The 21,238-nt window shown below is 47.2% G+C and overlaps 2 protein-coding genes across 2 annotated transcripts; one reads left to right on the top strand and one right to left on the bottom strand.

Annotated features, from left to right (window-relative positions):
- Window positions 1-1,621: 1,621 nt before the first annotated feature.
- Window positions 1,622-14,033, top strand: LOC117808599 (voltage-dependent P/Q-type calcium channel subunit alpha-1A-like). Its single transcript, XM_034678314.1, has 4 exons — window positions 1,622-1,718; window positions 6,348-6,561; window positions 7,869-8,362; window positions 9,408-14,033. The coding sequence occupies exons 1-4, from the start codon at window positions 1,623-1,625 to the stop codon at window positions 10,221-10,223; spliced, it is 1,620 nt and encodes a 539-aa protein (XP_034534205.1). The 5' UTR covers window position 1,622; the 3' UTR covers window positions 10,224-14,033.
- A 2,972-nt stretch (window positions 14,034-17,005) lies between these two features.
- Window positions 17,006-18,151, bottom strand: LOC117808600 (immediate early response gene 2 protein-like). The gene has a single exon (XM_034678315.1). The coding sequence runs from the start codon at window positions 18,039-18,041 to the stop codon at window positions 17,460-17,462; it is 582 nt and encodes a 193-aa protein (XP_034534206.1). The 5' UTR covers window positions 18,042-18,151; the 3' UTR covers window positions 17,006-17,459.
- Window positions 18,152-21,238: the final 3,087 nt, after the last annotated feature.

Here is a 21,238-nt window from a genome sequence, read left to right as displayed (position 1 = left end):
GGAAGTCACTGGCATTAAAACAGACATGACTCTGTAGTGGAAGTCACTGCATTAAACACAGACATGACTCTGTAGTGGAAGTCACTGCATTAAAACAGACATGACTCTGTAGTGGAAGTCACTGCATTAAAAACAGACATGACTGTAGTGGAAGTCACTGCATTAAAACAGACATGACTCTGTAGTGGAAGTCACTGCATTAAACACAGACATGACTCTGTAGTGGAAGTCACTGCATTAAACACAGACATGACTCTGTAGTGGAAGTCACTGCATTAAACACAGACATGACTCTGTAGTGGAAGTCACTGCATTAAACACAGACATGACTCTGTAGTGGAAGTCACTGCATTATAAACAGACATGACTCTGTAGTGGAAGTCACTGCATTAAACACAGACATGACTCTGTAGTGGAAGTCACTGCATTAAACACAGACATGACTCTGTAGTGGAAGTCACTGCATTAAACACAGACATGACTCTGTAGTGGAAGTCACTGCATTGAAAACAGGTCTCCCCTGTTTGCAGAGGCTCGTTAGAGGATGAGGTGGCGTCCCCATTCTTCTGGATCTGGGTTTTTAATCTGACATATCTCAGAGAGGGTCAGAGGTCATGCTGTCCTGTCTTGACTGATTTGTTGTGACCTCTCTGATTCCTCCGTTAGCATCGTCATGGAGAAACCTTTCTTTAATGCTCATCGTTCAAACATGTCTGTTTTTTATCTTTAAGGAGTTTTCCTTCACTTTTATTTCCACCAGTCTCTCCTGCCTCTGTCTTCAGGGCGGTTCATGTTTCTGTCTCCATATTAAACCTCTCTGCCTGTAGACCTCTCGGAGGGCCCGACAGGTCCCTGAACCAGTCGTCCCTGTTACAGAGTCACCTCTCCATATCCATAGACGGAGGTCTGGAGACGTTTAAGTGGTGGAGTTTAATAGAAGAGAGTGGCTGTTGGCTTCATTCAAACCAGTTTGAATGATAACCTACGATTCACTACAAACACAGACTGGTGTTCCCAGAGAGCAAACACCTTACAGGGAAAACAAAGCAAATACACACCCAAGTGGTTTAATACTCTTTAAGTTTTTCATGTAAATAAAACCATTTCCTACATTGTTGTTTCTATTGAAGACGGGCTGAGGAGTAGAAGCCCTGATTCCTCCAGCCCCTGTCCATCAGTCCTGATGGTTTAATGCTCCTTGGACTTCTTGTAGATTTCCCCTGAGATCAGATCTCTCCCCCTGACACGACACACACACACTCTCAAACAGACAACATTTGGATTAGCTCGTAGCTCCCTCTCTGACGGCCACAGCTGAAAACACAAGTTCTAATTACAGGTGGGCTTTGCTTTTATCTTCTCCATGTAAGCCCCAACTACCAAACCTTTGTTTTCATCCATAACATGATAAAAAAGAACGACAGCGTTCCCTCTTCACACACACTCCCTCACTAACTCACTCCTCAGATTTCCCACTAACTGCTTTGACCTCTCTGAGAGCCTCGGTTCTCTGCTTCCTCTGGATAACACCCTCTCCCACCTGTCCCCCTGCTCCCTATCAGTTTTCATGGCAGCCATCTCCTGCTCTCCTGCTCTGTTTGCAGACGGTAGAGATGAGAGAGATGGGGCAGGATGGTTACTCGGATACTGAGCACTTTCCACCAATGGAAGGCCATGGCAGGGCCGCTTCCATGCCCCGCCTCCCAGGCGACAACCAAGTGAGCAGCATTCTCACCTTTCCACTCTCTTTCTATTCCTCCCATTTTCTGTGCTCCTCATCCGCTTTGGGTTGAAAAGATCATCAAAGATCTGACTGGTTGCTGCGACCTTTACTGCTGTGGTTTGTTGAATCCATGTCTGAGAGAGTTCATTGATTCATTCTGACTGAAGGTCACTAAAGGCAAGGAGAAGATCGCGTCTTTATTCCTCTTTTCAAAGAACCATTAAAGTGTCTACATGATGATTGTTCTGATGAAAACATGGAAATGTTTTCAGAAACTTCAAAACATGCATTCAAACCACAACAAGGCAAAGTCAGAGCTCTGCTCCTCTCTTCTTCTCCTCCTCCTCCTCCTCCTCCTCCTCCTCTGTTGTCCTCTCGTCCTCTCATCCTCTCACCTGCATGCAGGTTTTTAACCGTGGTTGTCCTGTTTTCCATCAAACACACTCATCCATTTTATACTGTTATAAACTCTGGAGAGTGCTCTGGTTGTCATATTCACACAACATATTTACAAACACACACACACACACACACGAACACACACATAGTTCACACACTTCTGTGCCCTCCATTATTTCCTCTTGGTTTCTGGTTGTTGTTGTTTTTGTACTAAACTGTCTCTTCCTTTTTATTGAAGGTTGTGCTGAGCTCTTTATGAATTTGGGGGGAATTTGGGATCCAGCATGACATTGTGTATACTTGCAGTGTGTGTGTGTGTTTGTCAGGGTGTGGGTGGATGTGTGTGTGTTTGTCAGGGTGTGTGTGTGTGTGTGTGTGTGTGTGTGTGTGTGTGTGTGTGTGTGTGTGTGTGTGTGTGTGTGTGTGTGTGTTGTTTAGGTAGTCAGTTGAGTGTGCTCTGTAACTTTTCCCAGTGCTCTCACTGTGCCCTGTTCCTCACTCTGTTTCTGTCTCTGTTGTCTGCTCTGTGAGTTAAATGTAATTGTGTGTTGCAACTCTGCATATCTACAGGAGCCCTAAGCGGACATGCATCCATACGTTTAACACCCTGTGTCCGTTAGTGAGCCAGTCCTGGTTGTTTCTGTTCTTTGAGGTCTGAAGGTTTGTCTCTCTGTCTCGGGGTAACGGCTCCGGCTTCCTCGTCTCGTCAGGAGACAGCAGAGCTTGTGTTCTTGTGATAACAGGACGGTTTCCTGGTCACTTTAGACCTTTCATTTTATGAGTCTGCATGATATTGGTGTCACAATGTGTCATGGAGCAGGACATGCCATGCTGCCAAACTGTGAGGTAAGTTAAAGGTCCCATATAATGGAGAACATGTCGTTCCTCAGCTTTACTTTAATCAACCCTGAGCATGTAGAAGAGATGAAGCCTCTGCAGTGTGTCTGCAGAAACACTAAGCTTCTACACGGCGGTGTGAATCTGCTCCTGTGGTGATGTAACGCCAGGAGTGATTGAAATAAGCAAGCATGCAAAAACACTCCCCCTCCTCCAGCTTCCTGATACACTATTATTGTTTCACTTTAATGTTTTAGTGTCAAGATGTCAAAGGTCAGAGTCAGACACACCGTCTGGACTCTGTCCCAGCACCAGAGGACTAAAACAAGCACAGGACCAGAATCAGACATACTTTATTTATCCCAGGGAGGGGATTCAGTCATAACAGTTATACAAATACAATAATAAGCTCTGTAGAAAATAAATACATGAAGTCCCCGGAGATCAGGAAGAGGGCCCTCTGGTGGTCTGTCTGGAGATCAGGAAGAGGGCCCTCTGGTGGTCTGTCTGGAGATCAGGAAGAGGGCCCTCTGGTGGTCTGTCTGGAGATCAGGAAGAGGGCCCTCTGGTGGTCTGTCTGGAGATCAGGAAGAGGGCCCTCTGGTGGTCTGTCTGGAGATCAGGAAGAAGGCAGCGTTGAGGACGTTGGACGCCGTAGTCTGGTTGGCAGAGGGGGGATGTAAACAGCTACCAGTATGACATGTGAGATCTCCCTGTGCAGATAATATGGTCAGAGGCCCACGGCGCTCTCACAGCTATCCCGGTCTGCCCGGACGGTCAGGAAGCCGTCAATGGAGACGTTGTGGTTGGGAATATCCTGATGTGTGAAGCCCACCATGCTACATGTCTGAAACTCCATCTGACTCCTGAATAGTCCTGTTAGCTCGTCTCTTTATATTTAAGAACAACATGCCGCCTTCAGCTGGTGCTAACTGCCTCAACCACGAGGTCCAACCACAGACAGTTACACATGAAGTATAAGAAAGTAGGACTAACAATCAGAGACATGCTGTTGCAGAACTTCAGCAGTTGTCTCCTCCTGTTCTGGGTCAGTCTCTGGATCAGATGTGCCCAGGTTCTTCTGGAGCACTCACCATGTTTTGGTGTTCTTCCACCTCTGCATCTGTCTGCACCGGTCTGTTAGTTTGATGATTTAAAAGTCTAGTTACGATCCTGAGTAAAGATCTAAAGTGAACTTGTTGTCTCAGGGACACAGAGTAAAGAGAGAGAGATGCACGTCCACCTGGGGCTCCCGTATATATCCATGTGTGTGTATCTGCCTCACTGCTGTTGTGACTGTGCAGCTGTTGGTTGAGCATTGTCATGGTGACCTTGTCTTTATAATCTTGTGTGGGCACCATCCACCCCGTGTCTGTGGTAAGTGTTTCTCTTCCACCTTCACTGCAGCTTCTGTGTCTAATCAGACTCTCTCTCTCTCTCTCTCTGTCCCTCCTTCTCTTTCTTTCTTTCTTTCCTCGCACTCCACCCTGGCACCCCATCAACACCACCCCCTCTTTTTCTTTTTGTTGAACCTCCACCTGATTGAACTCCTCTGCCCCCCTTTTTCTGATCCACTGTGTATCACCCCATCCTCTCCTCCTCCCCTCCCTCTTTCTTCTTCTGGTTCTGTGTGTATACTTCATGTATGTCCACTCCTTCGGTGTATTTGTGGCTCTTTGTGTGTGTGTGTGTCTGTGTGTGTGTGTGTGTGTGTGTGTGTCTTCTCTGTGCTCATACAGCAGCGGAGGAAAGGGAGACAACGTGGCAGTAACCTCAGTGTATGTACCCTGTCTTCCCTGTCTTCTCTCTCTCTCTATCTCTCTCTCTCTCTCTCTCTCTCTCTCCCTTTGCTCTCTCGAGCAGTCGTCTGTTTTTCTCATCCGTCATGTCTCCATGTTGTCTCTTTAGTATAGAAGGACTTTATTATTTGGACACATTGATTCAGCATGATTCCCAGCATCCCTCGCTGCCTCTGTCATGCACCAAACGCAGTGTTTGGGCCTGAGCTGAACTCTGCACGTCCTCAACATGTCAACACGCCATGCTGTCTGTGGCTTCTTCGTGTCTCTGTCTCTGCTGCTAGCGCTTTGTTGCTCTGTGTGTCCACGCCTGTGTCTCCACGCCTGTGTGTCCACGCCTGTGTCTCCACGCCTGTGTGTCCACGCCTGTGTCTCCACGCCTGTGTCTCCACGCCTGTGTACTCGTCTGCTTATGTGTCGGTCTCCATTCCTTCCTGCTTACCTGCATGCACACAGTGTGTCTGAAAGTGTCGCTGTGAGTGAGTGAAGATGATGAGAGGAGGAAAGAGCGACTGTGTGTGAATGGATGTGTTGTTGGGATTCTCAGTGCTACTTCTATGAGGCCCAATAATCTGGTGCTCTACAGTCATCTGCCAATCTGTCAGTTGATTCGTCACGATAACTGAAAATCAGACCAGCTGCCCAAACGGATCTAGCACTGAAGTAGCCTGATAAGGATTTCATGTCCAGGTCAGAACCGTGTGGCTCCATAGGCTTTGTCCTGCCAGAGCATGAGCACTCAGGACAACGCCGATGCAGCTGCCTGCATGGCTGGATGAAGCACATTGACCTGCAGACGTAGAGGAGTCTTTGCAGCCTGGAATGTTCCATGTTCAGGGGTTTAGGGGGTTCAGGGGGGTGCTGAGGATGGAGGACTTTACTGACCTTTCTATTCAAAGCGAGAACAGACGCATGGAAGGCATGGCTGTTTGCAGTCATCTATTGAAACTGTCTTTTTTATGTTTCCTGTTTACTTTTTTATTTTCTCCACAAGGGGTTAATGATTAGAGTTTAAGACATTTTCAAACAGGGTATTTGGGGAGTAGCTCAGAGGAAGAAGAGGTGTTGACATCTCAGATAGTAGATGCTTCATGCATGCAGTGAGATATTCAGAGTTAAACTGATCAAACATGAGCGGACAGACCGAGGACGTGGACCCCCGTCTCCTCGGATGGGTTCTTCCTCGTCTTTCTCTTTAACCTGAACATCTCACTTTGATTCAGTTAGTCTGATAAACACTTTTTGTAGGGGCTCAATAATTCTGATAAAGATGAAGTCCATCCTGCGTCTGCTTTTGGCCGACGCCTACCCGACTAACGCTTTCCATCCATGTTTGAAGTAGCTTGATGGGGAGGTTGTTTCTAATGTAGGAGTGTGGGTGGCTTATGATGTTGGAGGAGGACACGTTGGCTTTCACAGAGTACAATACACACACACATACACACACACACACACACACACACACACACACACAGTGCCTCCACCTGTTATCTCTCAGTAAACACCAATCAAAGGAAACGTCTCTCCCTGCACCTCTCCTTCTCTCCCTCCCTCCCTGCCTCGGTGCTCTCTCTCTCTTTGTCTCTCAGACCATCAACGACAGCAGTCCCATGAAGCGCTCCGCCTCGTCTCTGGGCCACAGCAGGTCCGGACGAGGACACCGAGACAAAGGGGGACAAGACGACTACACCATGGAGCGTGTGCCGGAGGAGGGGAGAAGCTCCCGACACGGGCACCGGAGAAAAGAGAGGAGCCATCGGGCATCCGAGAGGTCGCTGCATCGATACACAGAGGGGGACACAGGTGGGACAGACCCCCGAACACACACACACACACACACACACACACACACACACACACACAAACAGATGCTGATTAGAACTCTTACTACTGAGGGTGTATTGTAACAAAGCAAGGACAACTTCTTAAATTCAGATTGATTCCACTGTGTCTGATTAAAGTCTCTGAAAACCCAAATCCTCATTTGCATTCTCAAAGTCGTCTTTTATAAAATCATAATGAGCCACGAAAAGAAGCTTATTAGCAACTAGCTGCTATCTAAATCCAAAATATTGAAGCTTCTATAACCTTAGCTGGTGTTGGGTTTGAATTTGACGTGGCTAAACTCGTCTGTTCACTTCTTATTTTCTGGAATCTTTAATCCAGTCCGGTTCACTGAAGCCAGAAATAATTATTATATGCCTGTAATGACTGATGTGTGGCGCTTTGGCTCTGTTCTGAGAGCTCACTGACTTTCACTTGCATACGTGAACACCATACATAAAAATCCAAGGCAGGGACAGCACACCTCCCCCTTTCATGTGCATGCATTAAAAGCCACTGTAGGGAGAGCCCACCTCACCTCCCTTTCATCTGCATACATAAAAACAAAAGGCAGAGAGAGCACACCTCCTCTCCTATTCATGTGCATACATTCAAATCCAAGGCAGGTAGAGCACACCTCCCCCTTTCATGTGCATGCATTAAAAGCCACTGTAGGGAGAGCCCACCTCACCTCCCTTACATCTGCATACATAAAAACAAAAGGCAGAGAGAGCACACCTCCTCTCCTATTCATGTGCATACATAAAAATCCAAGGCAGGTAGAGCACACCTCCCCCTTTCATGTGCATGCATTAAAAGCCAATGTAGGGAGAGCCCACCTCACCTCCCTTTCATCTGCATACATAAAAACAAAAGGCAGAGAGAGCACACCTCCTCTCCTATTCATGTGCATACATAAAAATCCAAGGCAGGTAGAGCACACCTCCCCCTTTAATGTGCATGCATTAAAAGCCAATGTAGGGAGAGCCCACCTCACCTCCCTTTCATCTGCATACATAAAAACAAAAGGCAGAGAGAGCACACCTCCTCTCCTATTCATGTGCATACATTCAAATCCAAAGCAGGGACAGCACACCTCCCCCTTTAATGTGCATGCATTAAAAGCCACTGTAGGGAGAGCACACCTCCCCTCCCTTTAACTTGCATATATAAGAATATCTAAGGCAGGGAGAGCAGCAGCACAGTTGTCTCTAAGTGTGATTGATAAATTGTAAACCTGTTGTTTCTCTCATCTTACTAACGAGTCCGTTTCCCTCCATCTCCAGGCCTGGGCACAGACCTGAGCACGACCACTCAGTCAGGAGACCTCAAGGACAAGGATCGGGACAGAGACCGCGGCCGCTCCAAAGACCGCAAACACCACCATCATCATCACCACCACCACGGCTCTGTGGATAAAGAGCGCTATGTAGCAGAGCGAGGAGGCGAGTATGGACACAGACACTCCCGGGACAGAGACCACGACCGGGAGAGAGACCACGACCGGGACAGAGACCACGACCGGGACAGAGACCATGACCGGGAGAGAGACCATGACCGGGAGAGAGACCACGACCGGGACAGAGACCACGACCGGGAAAGGGACCACGATCGGGAGAGAGACCACGACCGGGACAGAGACCACGACCGGGAGAGGGACCACGATCGGGAGAGAGACCACGATCGGGAGAGAGACCACGATCGGGAGAGGGAGAGGGACAGAGACCGCCGCTGGTCTCGATCACCCAGCGAGGGTCGGGAGTGCCTCACACACAGACAGGTGGGCTTCCGGGTCGACTTGTGTGCACGTGGTCTTTAGCTTGATTTAACAGAACATGCTAAAGCTCTCTAGTCTTCTCAGCTCAGTCAGCTCACAGTGTGTTGGTCTAACTTTGTAGCAGCAGAGCATTGATTGTGTTTGAACCTCATGACTTTACATGAACAGTGGAGGTTAAATAGATCCTCATGTGTTGTTAGAATGACATGTGAGATTGTGTAATGACTGCAGCTTCAGTTTCCTCCCTGAGCTAGTGTTTGTTGATGAAATCGTGAGTATTTAATGTTTGTTTGATTCAGTTACTGCTTTAATTCTCCGTTCCAACAACCAAACAAATATACATACTGATGTATATTTGAGTCCCTGACCCCCACCTGCCCTCCCTGAATGTATTAGGCTGCCGGTTCTTCCCCACACTACTTCCCTGTTTTGGCATCCTTTCCCAAAAACCGAACCTTTGCTGGAAATCTTTCAGTCTGAGCGTCCGGATTTAAACGCTCCTGCAAAGGACCCTTCGTTGGGAGAGGATGATTCCTCCATCCTAACTTTAGAGAGAGTTGATGTTTTATACACAGAGCTCTGTCCCAGCAGTATAAAACACCTTCAGTAATCCATATTTACCCTGTTCCTCACTATTTGCTCCTGAAATCAACCCTTTACCCTTTTTTTCTCCTGTCGTCTTTTGTTTCCTTTCCTCTGCGTAACATGTTGCTTCTTCATGTATGCTGCTGTTTGATCTCATCTTTTATCCACTCCTCTCTTTCTTTGGGTGCCTGTCATTCTGCCTCCCTCTCCTCCTCCTCCTCCGCTCCACCTTCATTATGACTGGTGCTTCTCTTCTTATTGTTGCTCTGCTTCTTGTTCCTGTCTTTTCTTGCCTTTCTTTCTGGGACTGTTTGCTTCCTCTCTGCCTCTCCTCCTTGCCTTCTCTCTCTCCCTCTCTTTTGTTTTATGCTCTCTCTTTCCCATCCTCTCTTTTATTCTACATGTTTTGTCGTTGAATTTGTGGTTCGTTCTTTTTATTTGCTTTATTTCACTTTTCGTGTAGGGCAGTAGTTCGGTCAGTGGAAGTCCCGTCCCCTCCACCTCGGGGACCAGTACGCCACGCCGAGGTCGTCGACAGTTGCCTCAGACCCCCGCAACCCCCCGGCCCCACGTGACCTACTCCCCTGTAGTCCGTAAGGCCATGCCCACGCCACCTGGGGGACCTCAGGGTCGGCCCCCCGCCCCCGCCCCCCGACACTTTTCTCCTGAACCCCCCATGGGCCAGGGCCCTCCCCCTGCTGGCCTCCCCTTAGCCCATCACGGTGGACCCCGCCAGGGGCATCACCCCCCCTCTCGCTGGGGAGACACAGGTGGAGGCGGCTCCATGGAAGGGGATGGCTGCTTCTACAACCAGGACTACCAGGACTATGAGCCCCACCATGAACCCCCTGCCTACGAGCAGAGCCCCATGCAGGGTGGGAACCCCCACCCTCATGCCCTGGCCAACCACCCACTGCCGCCTCCACCTCAACAGCAGCCACACAACCCCCACCCCCTCCCTCCACCCCAACCACATCCTGTAAACAACCCCCACCCTCACCCCCCGCCCCACCAACAGCCCAGTCGCACCTCCCCGAGGACTGTCCACCACGCGCCCCCGCCCACCACCGCCCTGACTGGGCCTGTGCAGGGCCAGATGCAGCCCGCCGCCCAGCGCCGCCTCCCCAACGGCTACCGCTCTTCATCGCCGTCCACGCATCTCCACGGACCGCCACACACCGGACCTCACAAGGTCCCCCCTCCAGCCGGGCATCCGAGAGGTCCCCGAAAGGGCCTGCATGAACCCTACGGCGAGACGGAGGCGGACGACTGGTGCTAGCCTCTGGGGATGGGGGAGGGGCTTAATGGGGAAAAAGAATTGATGGATGGAGGGAAAGAAGAAGAAAGGAAGCTCTGAGCCAGAGCTCTGACTGCCAAGAGAAACCATGATCCTTTCCTTTGTTCAGTTGTTTCCTCTCTTCCTCTGCGCGACACGTCCCAGTAGTGTTGGACTTCATAGAGGACCGGTGTCAGGATGAAGGGATGAGGCAGACTCTGGAGAAACAGGTGGTGTAAGGGAAGGACAAACCACCTCCATGATCTGCGTGCATTGTTGTTGCGTTCATCTCTGATGCCAAATAAGACTAACCTCAAATTGCAGTTTTTAAGGATGCAAGCGAAGGGTGAAGGACGAGCGTCTTTGTGTGTCTTAAATTACGCCTCTGGCAAAGAGCTACAGCCACTTACAAGATGTCAAGAGTTGCGACTCGACAAAAGACACTTTACAGTCGGATCAGAAGAACGACCACTGGTTTTTTTTCCGCCTCTTGAAGCTAACTTCACCGGAGTTAGCTTCAACAAGAATCCAATCCAACCCTCCCAGCCACCAGTTCAATATTGATGAGTTTTATCATCTGTGTTTTTAAATAGAAACTAAGAGTGAGCCCTCCGCCTGTATGAGGTGAGACGGGCGAGTGGGTGGGAGAGTTGGGAAGCGTTGTTCGGGGTTGACGAGTCTGAGTCTCGAGGTCTGGATGGGTCTGTTGGGGGGGACACTCCTGAAAACACCCTCCTCCAAGAAACAATGTCGCCGACCCTCGACCCTCGACCTTTGACCTTTGACCTTTGGGAGAAGAAAAACAAAAAAGTGGAGATGGGTTACAGAAAGAAAAAAACATACAAACCAGTAACTGTTTTCTGCAGTATTTCTTCTTCTACTCCTGCTTCTTCTTCCTCCTTCTCTTCTACTTCTTCAAAACATTGAAGCTTGAATCTTCTGTTGCACCCCACACAGCTTCAGTTTTTAGACTTGCGAAGTTGTACACCCTGTTGAATCCTGCATGAATGATACAAAAAATAATAATAGCAACAAAGAGAATCTACTGTATGCGGGGGGAACTTTACTCGGTCATTTCTCTTGTGGTCTTTGGGGTTTCTCTCTCTTTCTGTTTCTCTTTCTCTCTCCTCTGTAAAACATTCCTCTCTCTGCATCTTCAAAAACACTAAAACCAAGTGACGGAGGAGACCGGGGATTTCTCTGATCCACGTCCAGAGGGAACAGAGGGATGACTTTTTGCTTGCTTGTCTGTGTGTTCCATGCCAGATGCCTGCCACTGATACAGCTCGAATTGCACAGATTTTTGTGAAAGTAACTTTTTTATAACTAAAGTGAAACTTCTAAAACGAAACACTGGGAAGCAGGGTAACGTGGTTAAAGGACTCTGTGTCCATATTGGGTCCAACTAATCAGTAACATTAAAGTCTTCCAGGGTTTGGGGGTTAAAACAGAGACATCAGAGAGAAAGAGACCAAAAGAGAGGCGCAGGAAGGAGAGAAACTCTTCATCTTTGTTTTCTTTGTTACTGACGGTAATAACGGACAAAAAGATGACGTGAGGAGAAAATGATGATCATGATGTTTGTGATAATGAGGAAGATTCTCCAATATTCTGTTCTCTGTGTGCTTGTGTTTCTGTTTCTTTGGTTTCGTTTGGGCCTAGCGTTTCATTTTCTCAACCCTACAGATGCATTGTGGGAGATTGAGTCTGCAGGTGTGCCTGGGGGTGGTGAGGCGTGGGTCCAGGATTTCTAAACACTGATACTCACTGATAGACTTTAAAGGATAGCCCCTCCTCCTGCAGGTGCTTAACTTAGAGCTCCATTACCACTGATGACCTCATGGTGGCGCTGTATGACCAACATTCAGTACGTTTACATGCACAGTTAGTCAAGCTGTGGTTATTCTAACTGGGCTGCTGTCTCGGTGTGCAGCAGGGGGCGATATTCTCCCTTTCAGCTACAATTTGACAACACGTACCGAAACAATCCGCCAACACGTGAGCGAGAGGCGGGCGAGCTTCACGGCTCTCCGTACGTACGCTGTGGTTTAAAGAGATGCATGCTGTCTCTCCGGTTTATGGTTATATCTAAAGGCAGACACTAACGCTGGCTTCTAACCGCCGGGTGTGAGCTGTGGAGGAGCATGCACAGACTGACTCCCTAACCGTGTGACTCTGAGGTGTCGGACTCTCAGCTGGACTAACATGTTTACACGGATTATTAACGTGCAGCTTTCCTCAGACCGATTCTTTAACATCATGTAAACGTGCTGATTGTCTCCATGAGTTTCTATCCCTCCCTTTACAGACAGGTTTGATGTGATCAGTGACCTCTGACCTGCAGAGCCCCCCGTGTGTAAACTCAGGTGACTGAACCGCACAGTCGCCTGCTGTGGACGGGTTGCAGAAGCGATGTGTTCTGGGCCTTTCTGTGTTTCCTCTAAAGCATCTGTGTTCAGTGTGTTTCACTCCTGTACATCTTTACGTTCTCTCTGTGTGTATCTCTGTGTGCCTCAAACTAACACTGGTCACTAACGCACACCACTGTCAGCCCTGACATCCTTACTTTAGCTTCTTATTGATTTATGGATTTGAATTTGATTCTTTGAATTATCCTGGAGGCCCATCATCACATGTTGACCAGAGAATGCAACGAAAATAGAAAAGAAAAAAAACTGCCTATTAGTGTCTTTCCAACCTCAGTGGAATGTCACAAACGAGTATTTTTTCACATCACTACACTTAAATCAGAAAGCACACTAGGTATGTAGCTCCTGGTTGTGGTGTGTGTCTGCGTGTGTGTGTGTGTGTGTGTGTGTGTGTGTAGGTGGGTTTAAAGTGTGTGCCTGTTCATGTGTGAGTGTGTTTCTGATCAGTTTTTATGCTTTGGTTTCACTGCTTGCTTTGCTTTCTAATCTCTGTCTCCAGAAATCTTTTGACTCCTTCTCTGTGTGTGTGTGCGTGTGTGTGTGTGTGTGTGTGTGTGCGTGCGTGCATATGTGTGTGTGTGTAATCTCAGTAGCCCCTGAATGAAGCAGACCCAGTCCTAAACATTCACCATCCATCTTTGTGTCAATGCTGCAGTGAAATCCACTAACACGCTGATTAACCACACAAAGTCTTCAAGAAGCAATGTAAAGCCGCTACTGAGAAAAAAAAAGTTTTTTAAGTACAAAAGATTAAAAAAGGAAAAAATATCTAGTTCCAGAAATGCATGTGCTATGTGCATGCCACACCGTGGGTTAACAGTCATCTTCAGGACATAAAAGAAAAAGCAGATTAATGAATTCAGAGGAATAAAAAAAGAATATTTAAATAGATAGATGTTTTTAAAAAGCAACGTTTTCTTTTTCCTTCTATTTTTGAGAACAAAAAACTTTAAAACTGCAAAAAAAAAAAAAGCTAAAGATGAAAAAAGAGACTTTGGTGAGAGTAAGTCTCGTTTGTTTTCTTCTGTTACATGGGGTTGAGGCACAACACGACCATGTTCAGGACACCACAAAAAAGAACTGTTTTTAAAGAAAAAATATACAAAGAAAAGAAAGTTCAGTTCAGAAGACGGTGTATTCTCCCCTCTTCTCTCTGTGGGGATCAGGGGCTGCAGGAGCCGGACTCATCGGGTGACGCTCTCAGTACGATGATGGCCTTGGAACCCTTGATCTCTCACTCACTCCTTCTTTTTCTCTCTTGAACTCTGTCTCTCTCACACTCTTATCTGTCACACTCTCAACCTGTCTCACTGCTATTTCTACCAGTGCATTTTGTAATTCCAAACAGAACTCTTCCTAAAGAATAAAATCCAGAGAGAATGCACACCGCCTCGTCTCCTCTTTGTCCGTGTGACTGCTTCTCTCTGTGTGACTGTGAGGATGTGTTGATCTTTATTTAGAGGATGGAGGGCGCGACTGCTGCCATAAAGTGAAGCCAAAACCTTTAGAGCTCCCCCTGCTGACCAGCTGCAGTATAGCTCATAAACCCCGCCTCCTCCTTTATAACAGATCGCTCACACTGAACTCAAACACAGGTCAAATACATGTTTGTCAAACATTATATCAGGGTCTGATCACGCTGGTTTATGTCTCAGTGTTCATGTTTACTTTGAATCAGTTATTGATGCTATTAAAAGAGGAGGTGTGACATCATGATTGACAGCTGTGTTGACCAATGAGGATCCTGCAGCGCTGTGTGCTCCGGATCATCAGAGTACAGGAGACGTAACAAACACTAACACAAGAGTCATTGAACGCACCATCACAGAGAGAGTCTGCTTCAGACCCACACAAGGACCTGAGACGCTGAGGACTGGGCCCACCTGAGGACTGGACCCACCTGAGGACTGGACCCACCTGAGGACTGGACCCACCTGAGGACTGGACCCAAGGACTAAACGACCATAATGATAGAATCAGAATCAGCTAAGCATGAGGGCGATCAGGACATGAGAGAGAGGAATATCAATAAATAAATCAAATGAAAATCTCTCCAATAAATAAAAACACACCGAGGTGAAGCAAGTTTAAAACCAGATAAATAAATGATGTAGAATAAATAATCCTCCTGCAGTGTGTGAGCAGTTATCAGTTCGTCTTCAGCCCAGTGATCGCAGCAGGAAGTGTGTGTTCCTCTTTATTCTGCACGTCCATGAAGAAGGAACAGAATAATGATCTCTCCATCAGTGCAGGTTCACAGGAGCATCAGGTCTACAGGACTCCTCTAGATTTATAGAAACTTTAAAGCTGCATTGTTGGGGGTTTTTTGTCCCTTTTGGCCACAGGGGGGCGGTAGATCCCTCCTGGCCTTTCCCTGGCCTCTGAAGGAAAAACACAGTTTCTAAATGCTGACCTGTGATCAGGAGCATGTTGCTCAGTGTGGAGTGAGGAGCCGAGGAGGGAGCAGTTAAAAGGTTCATGGATGTTCAGACTGACCTGTGACGTGCTGAGAACCAGAGACAAGAGGGTTTGTTAGCTGTCTCTGAGTCCAGTTAATGACAGAAACTGTGTTGATTCAGCTTCAAGCGTCATCTGAAGAGGTTCTCTGCAGGTTTCCTTTATAAAGGAACAAAACATGAGAGATCATGTCCCCTGTGTTTCACTCAGTCACTCAGAGGACGTGGATGTGTCAGCGTTTTCACTCCAGAGAGGTTTATACCAGGGACAGAGTGCACAGAGTGTTTGCATGACCTGCCCTGGTAAGAAAGTGAGTGTGTGTGTGTGTGTGTGTGTGTGAGAGAGAGAGTGTGTGACTTTTCACATGCATGTCCAGACGGGTCCGGCCCCTCCTCCCAGCCTGTGTACACAGACCGGGTGCTCCAGTTTCAGCCGGAAGAATAAGCAGGGGGCCCCATGGGGCTCCCAGAGGCACTTCCCCCCGCATTCCTTCTCCTGTTGTTCGCACCCTCCCCCCAAACACAAGAGAATCCCTGTCCACAGCAGCTCCATAGCATGACTGAGAGGGACTACATTTACTCCTGTCACTGAAACACAACAAACATGAGTCTCTGTTTTCTCTGCTTGTTCTTTAGAGTCAAGTTTTAGAGTCAAGTGTTGTGTAGTTTTAGGAGGAGGTGTCGTCCTTTACTACAGTTTATATCACATGAGTTACTGAGTTACAGGAAAAGTGAAAGGTAAAAAGGAGACAAGCTCTCTATGAACAGATTGGCTGACGTCTAATGATGAGGTGAACTGACACTCATGTTGTAATCACAACAAACACGTTCACAGCTTCATCAGTAACTCCTCAGTGAAACATCACTTTTACTAATCAGGCGTCTCTTTCTGACCTCAGTCAGAGAAGCTCTGAGCTGTTTTAATCATCGTCCTGCAGACTGGAGGATTCACAGAGAGCTCTGTGCACAGCAGGCCGTGACTCCCTGCAGGGGAGCGTCTGACTGATAAATACAGATGCAACAAAAAGATTCAATAACTTCAATCAGACAGGTCACACTAACGCTCTCCTGTTGGTTATACATCAACTATAAGATTAGGAAGATGTAGGGGTCACATCTTACTTTTCAACCTCTTCTTTTTACTTCCTGAACACAGCAGTTTACTCTGGTGTGAGTGTGCTCACAGACGAGTTCCTGCTTCAGTTAAAGTTCCTAAATGTACCTTTACTTTGACTGGAGTCTCCATGTGTCTGTGGAGCCCACACCTCTGACCTGCTGATGTTTATAAGACAGGTAGGAAGACTTTAAAACACAAGAAGCTGAACAGAATATTTCTGATCAATGAATTTAAAGACAGTCAGTGTTGTTGATAGTTTTTCCCTCAGAGCTTCTCTAGAGTCACACACATCTCTCTGCAGACCAATCATCCTCCTTATCTTCCTCACAGTTTGTAAATCAGCTGATCGTCACTCACACTTTGACTCCCATCAATCAGCTGATCCTGAGATCTTCACCCTCTCACCCTGTTTGAATTTACAGTGCTGAAAATCAAATAAAGACCCTTCTTTGAGAGTCAGGGGACTCTCATTGTTCTCAGTTTACGGCCGGTCAGAAGCTCTAAAACCTCCCCCCTCACCCTTTGGGGGTCTGGTCTCCTCTGGTCCTGCTTTTTGTCCTGCAAATCAGTGTGGGGGTTGTAAAGTTGTGGGGGGAGGACACAAGCTTCTTCACCTCAGAGTACGCTTCCTGTCAAACACTCCTGAATCTAAAAGCCTTTACAGAAACATCAGTGTGTGTGTGTGTGTGTGTGTGTGTGTGTGTGTGTGTGTGTGTGTGTGTGTGTGTGTGTGTGTGTGTGATCAGAAGGCCCTCTGAGAACAGAAATCACTGGAAGCTTGCATTGAGTCAAATCATGTTTAATAAATACTGAGGTAGTTGAATCATTGAAAGGTTTACACTTCAGTCATCACTCTGGACACAAAGCTTCAACATGTGGATCAGATGTTCATGTGGATCAGAGGTTCATGTGGATCAGAGGGTCCTGCTCTCTGAACAGGTTTTGGTGAAAAGGTTCATTAAGGCAGTTTAAGGCCTCCTCCGGACAAGTCCAGTCCTTCAGGTCCACCTTTGACCCGCTGCTCTGCTCTCTGTGAGGAACAGTGTCCAACATCTAGGCCAAAAGTCAGGGAGAGCTCTGCACCCGGCCCGGCTCCTTCCTCAAACATGCCCCGGCTTGGTGAGAGCCATGTTTAGGTTTTATGGGCCCCCGGATCCGGGTTCCTTCCAGCGTCCTGGTTCAGGCTCGCCCACACTCCCATGTGGAAACATTTTATTCCCATGACCTGCACAGGGTTTCAACACACTGCAATGACTCTGAGCAGAGGCATGGGGGTCTGTGGTGAACCCAGTTCACTGCTGCAGTTCAGAACGGAGCTCACGAGTAAAGGCTGAGGACAGAGTCCCTGTTCCAGTTTGGCCTTCTTGCAGGGCAGGAAGTCCGGCTCCACAGCTGCTTTGCCCCTTCTCTTCCTGGAGTGTTGGGACTGACCCACAGCTGGAGACTGGTTCTCCTTGTTGTCAGCGGTGCGCATGCGTGCGTCATGGCGCAGCTCCGTGTGTGCGTCATGGCGCAGCTCCGTGCGTTCTCCTCCGGTCTCTTCCCCGGGGACAGGACCCTGGGCTTCAGGCTGAGCAGCAGGGTCTGCAGGGTCTGCAGAGTCTGGGGTCCCCCCCTCCATGTAGTGGATCTGCTCACAGCCCGGGAGGAGGCTCTCCTCTGCCGCCTGCGCCGCGTGGTAAATGTCCCGGGCAGATTTCATGACCATGGTGAGGAGGAGGCTCCGGTGGAGACGGAGACCCCCCCTCTGGGTGCGCGAGCTGTACAGTTTCCCCAAAGCCACGACCATGACCCTCTTGGCCTCCGCGCTGACCTCCATGTTGGTTCAGAATGAGTCCGGAAAAAAGGCTGTGGGTTGTGGATTTAGACCTAACCCCTCTGACTTCTCACATAGACACAAACCGAACAGGCTGCAGGACGGGTACTTATCACCTCGGTGACGTCACGCACCCCGCGTCATATGAGGGCGCCCCGCCCACCAGTCCCATAATGAGGGCTGCTATTTCAAAAACACTGCTGAGGCAGCTGAGAGAGTGAGCCTCTAGATACTGACATCAAATCATTATAATGAATTTGAAAATCAGGATTTGAAACTGAAATACTTTTTTTGAAACTGACTTTATTTTATTTTAAATTGCATTTAACCTGCTGGACAATTCAACTCTCTATTTTCCTTATGTTCAAAAATTTAAAAAATCTATTCAGTTTAGGGTGGGACAAACCTCAGCTCATATGAGAGGTAGATCAGATATATACAGTATAAGGTATTTATTTTATTAATAGATAACATGACAGATTAAATAAGACATAACAAGCCAGAGGAACCCTCACACAGTCTGAACCCTCACACAGTCTGAACCCTGACAGAGTCTGAACCCTCACACAGTCTGAACCCTCACACAGTCTGAACCCTGACAGAGTCTGAACCCTGACAGAGTCTGAACCCTCACACAGTCTGAACCCTCGCACAGTCTGAACCCTCACACAGTCTGAACCCTCATCCTCCATCAGACCGGTCCAACACAACATGTAGTAACAGGAGAAAATGAAACAGGAGGTATATCTTATTCACTCGTTCACTCCTCTCTTACTGTGGTTTTAAAACATGAACCTGTTTTTGCTTTTAGAGCCCTCAGTTGATCCTGAGTCCCTCTGAAAGATGGTTCATTATAAACTTTAAATACTCAGAGCCTGTTTTATTCAGGGATGGAGGGATGGAGGGATGATGGACCCAAAAATGGGAAACCAGGGTTCATTGTGTTTCAGCAGGTAAACACTAGAGAAGAAAGAATTATGCTCTATCTTATTGGATACATGTAAACACACAGTTACATTAAAGTGCATTAAAATACACAAGTTAAACCAACATGCTTTAAAAATACAGAAGAATACACTGAAGATAAATCAGCTTTAACTCATGTGAAGAGAGGTGACCTCCCTGTGTGCTATGATCAGGTTCTGCAGGATCTGAGGACACATTTTAAAATCCCTAACACGTTATAAACTGACCCTGATGTTTCAGTTTGAGTGAAACTGTGAATTCTTTAAAGATATGTGTGTGTGTGTTTCCTCCAGCAGAGCTGAACATCGTCCCCGGCTCTGCTGTTTGAAACAGTGAAAAGGACTGATCACAGTCTGCAGGCTCACCCATCCCCCACTGAGCTGCTTCCTTTTGAAGGAAATAAGAAAGGGAGGGAGGGAGGAAGGAAGGGAGGGCGAGGGGGAGGGAGGGGGTGAAGAGACAGATGCCCATATTTAGCACATCCTGCTCCTGTGGCACATGCAGAGGAAAACCCATGACGTGAGTGGGAGCCCTTGTTTCCTGAAGCCATTTAAAGTAACAGCACAGAGGGTTGCGTCAGGGAGGCTACTTCCTGTGCCCATATTTGGGCAATGGAATCCATTCCTCCAGTAGTGTCTGATGACGTTGTTCAAGTTTTATATGTTACTGACTTTCTGACACTCTGGGTGTTATAATGATGTGATGTGTGTGTGTTTCAGACTGAAGTCTCTGGGTTTGAAGGTGTGTCTATCCTGCAGAGTGTGACCCTCACAGAGACACACACACACACAGAGACACACACAGCCCTGAGCTCCTCTATCAGCCCTGAGCTCCTCTATCAGCCCTGAGCTCCTCTATCAGCCCTGAGCTCCTCTATCAGCCCTGAGCTCCTCTATCAGCCCTGAGCTCCTCTATCAGCCCTGAGCTCCTCTAACAGCTCTGTGCCTTCAGTGGAATGTGAGGCATGCAGGTGATTGTGTCTGCTGTGGAAGCTTTTCACAAAAACATCAGCAGCCGGTGACGTCTGCATATTTTCAGTCTGCTGTAACTTCAAACATCATTGAATCCACCTTCTGTTGGATGAAATGAGTAAGATCCATGTGCTCAGAAGAGAGAGGAAGGTAAACACATGAACATGTGTGATTCATCATATCCCCAATCACTAATAACTATCACCTTTATTACCTCACTGTGAGTGGATCAGCTGCTTTCAGGAAGATCTGACTCTGACAGTCTGACTCACTCATCATGTTGATGTTCCTCCTGCTGATGATCAGACACTCAGCAGAGTTTACCCCTCAGTATGAAATCACAAGAGGAGCAGGAGAGACTCTGAAGTCAATGCAAAGAGATCTGACTCTTCAGTCTAATAACAGATAAAAGAGCGCCCTCCTGTGGCCACCTGAAGGAACTGAAGAAAAGTCTGAATCAGGTTAAAATGTTTCCACACACACAGTTTGACTTTTGATGCAAACAAGGAAATATAAAGTAGAATATGAAAGTGTTTTTGTTTGGAAGTTGAGATAAACATAAAATAACATGAATTCATATTTAATAGAATCTGTGCATCATGAAGGACTCTGCAGGATGATGATGATGATAATTGTATTTGTAGAGCACTTCTCAAAAACCGAGTTACAAAGTGCTTCACATGGGCAGCAAAATGAAACAAGCAGATCATAAAAACACAAGATAAAAAAACAAAACATCTTTTAAAAGACATGAAATTCCCCTAAAAGAACTCTAAAGGGATAACATTCTTTAAAATATATTTCTAAGACGGTTAAAATAAAATAAAGTTCAGATAAATCTGTGAAGGTTCTTTGATAAAGAGGGGTTTACATGTTCAGTGATATAATGTGACTGTAAACAGACATCAGTGGTGAAGGTTCATCCTGTAGAGACCTCAGGTGGTGAACACTCACCTGTCTCCGTCACTCCCTGCCTGCATTATATAAAACTCTTCTCTCCTTCATAGCTCTTTATAAATAACTCATATTCTAATGAGCATCAAGTGTCTCTTCTGTATCCTACAGTAAGCCTCTCTGTCAGGTAGACGCCATATACCATTCAGCTGACATGAAGAAGGAGCTTTAACAACAGAAATGCTAAATGTGCTTTCTTATAAATCAAACATCTCCACATCATCTCACTCTGTAACCACAGAAAGGATCTGGAGGAACTCTTTACAGAGACATTAAACCTGAGACACACAGTAGATGTTTATTATCTCC

This window comes from Notolabrus celidotus, unplaced genomic scaffold (genome assembly GCF_009762535.1).
Source record: "Notolabrus celidotus isolate fNotCel1 unplaced genomic scaffold, fNotCel1.pri scaffold_130_arrow_ctg1, whole genome shotgun sequence".
In the NCBI taxonomy this organism is placed as follows: Eukaryota; Metazoa; Chordata; class Actinopteri; order Labriformes; family Labridae; genus Notolabrus; species Notolabrus celidotus.
The sequence above is the reverse complement of the archived record's forward strand: the minus strand, read 5'-3'. Positions and strand labels throughout refer to the sequence as shown.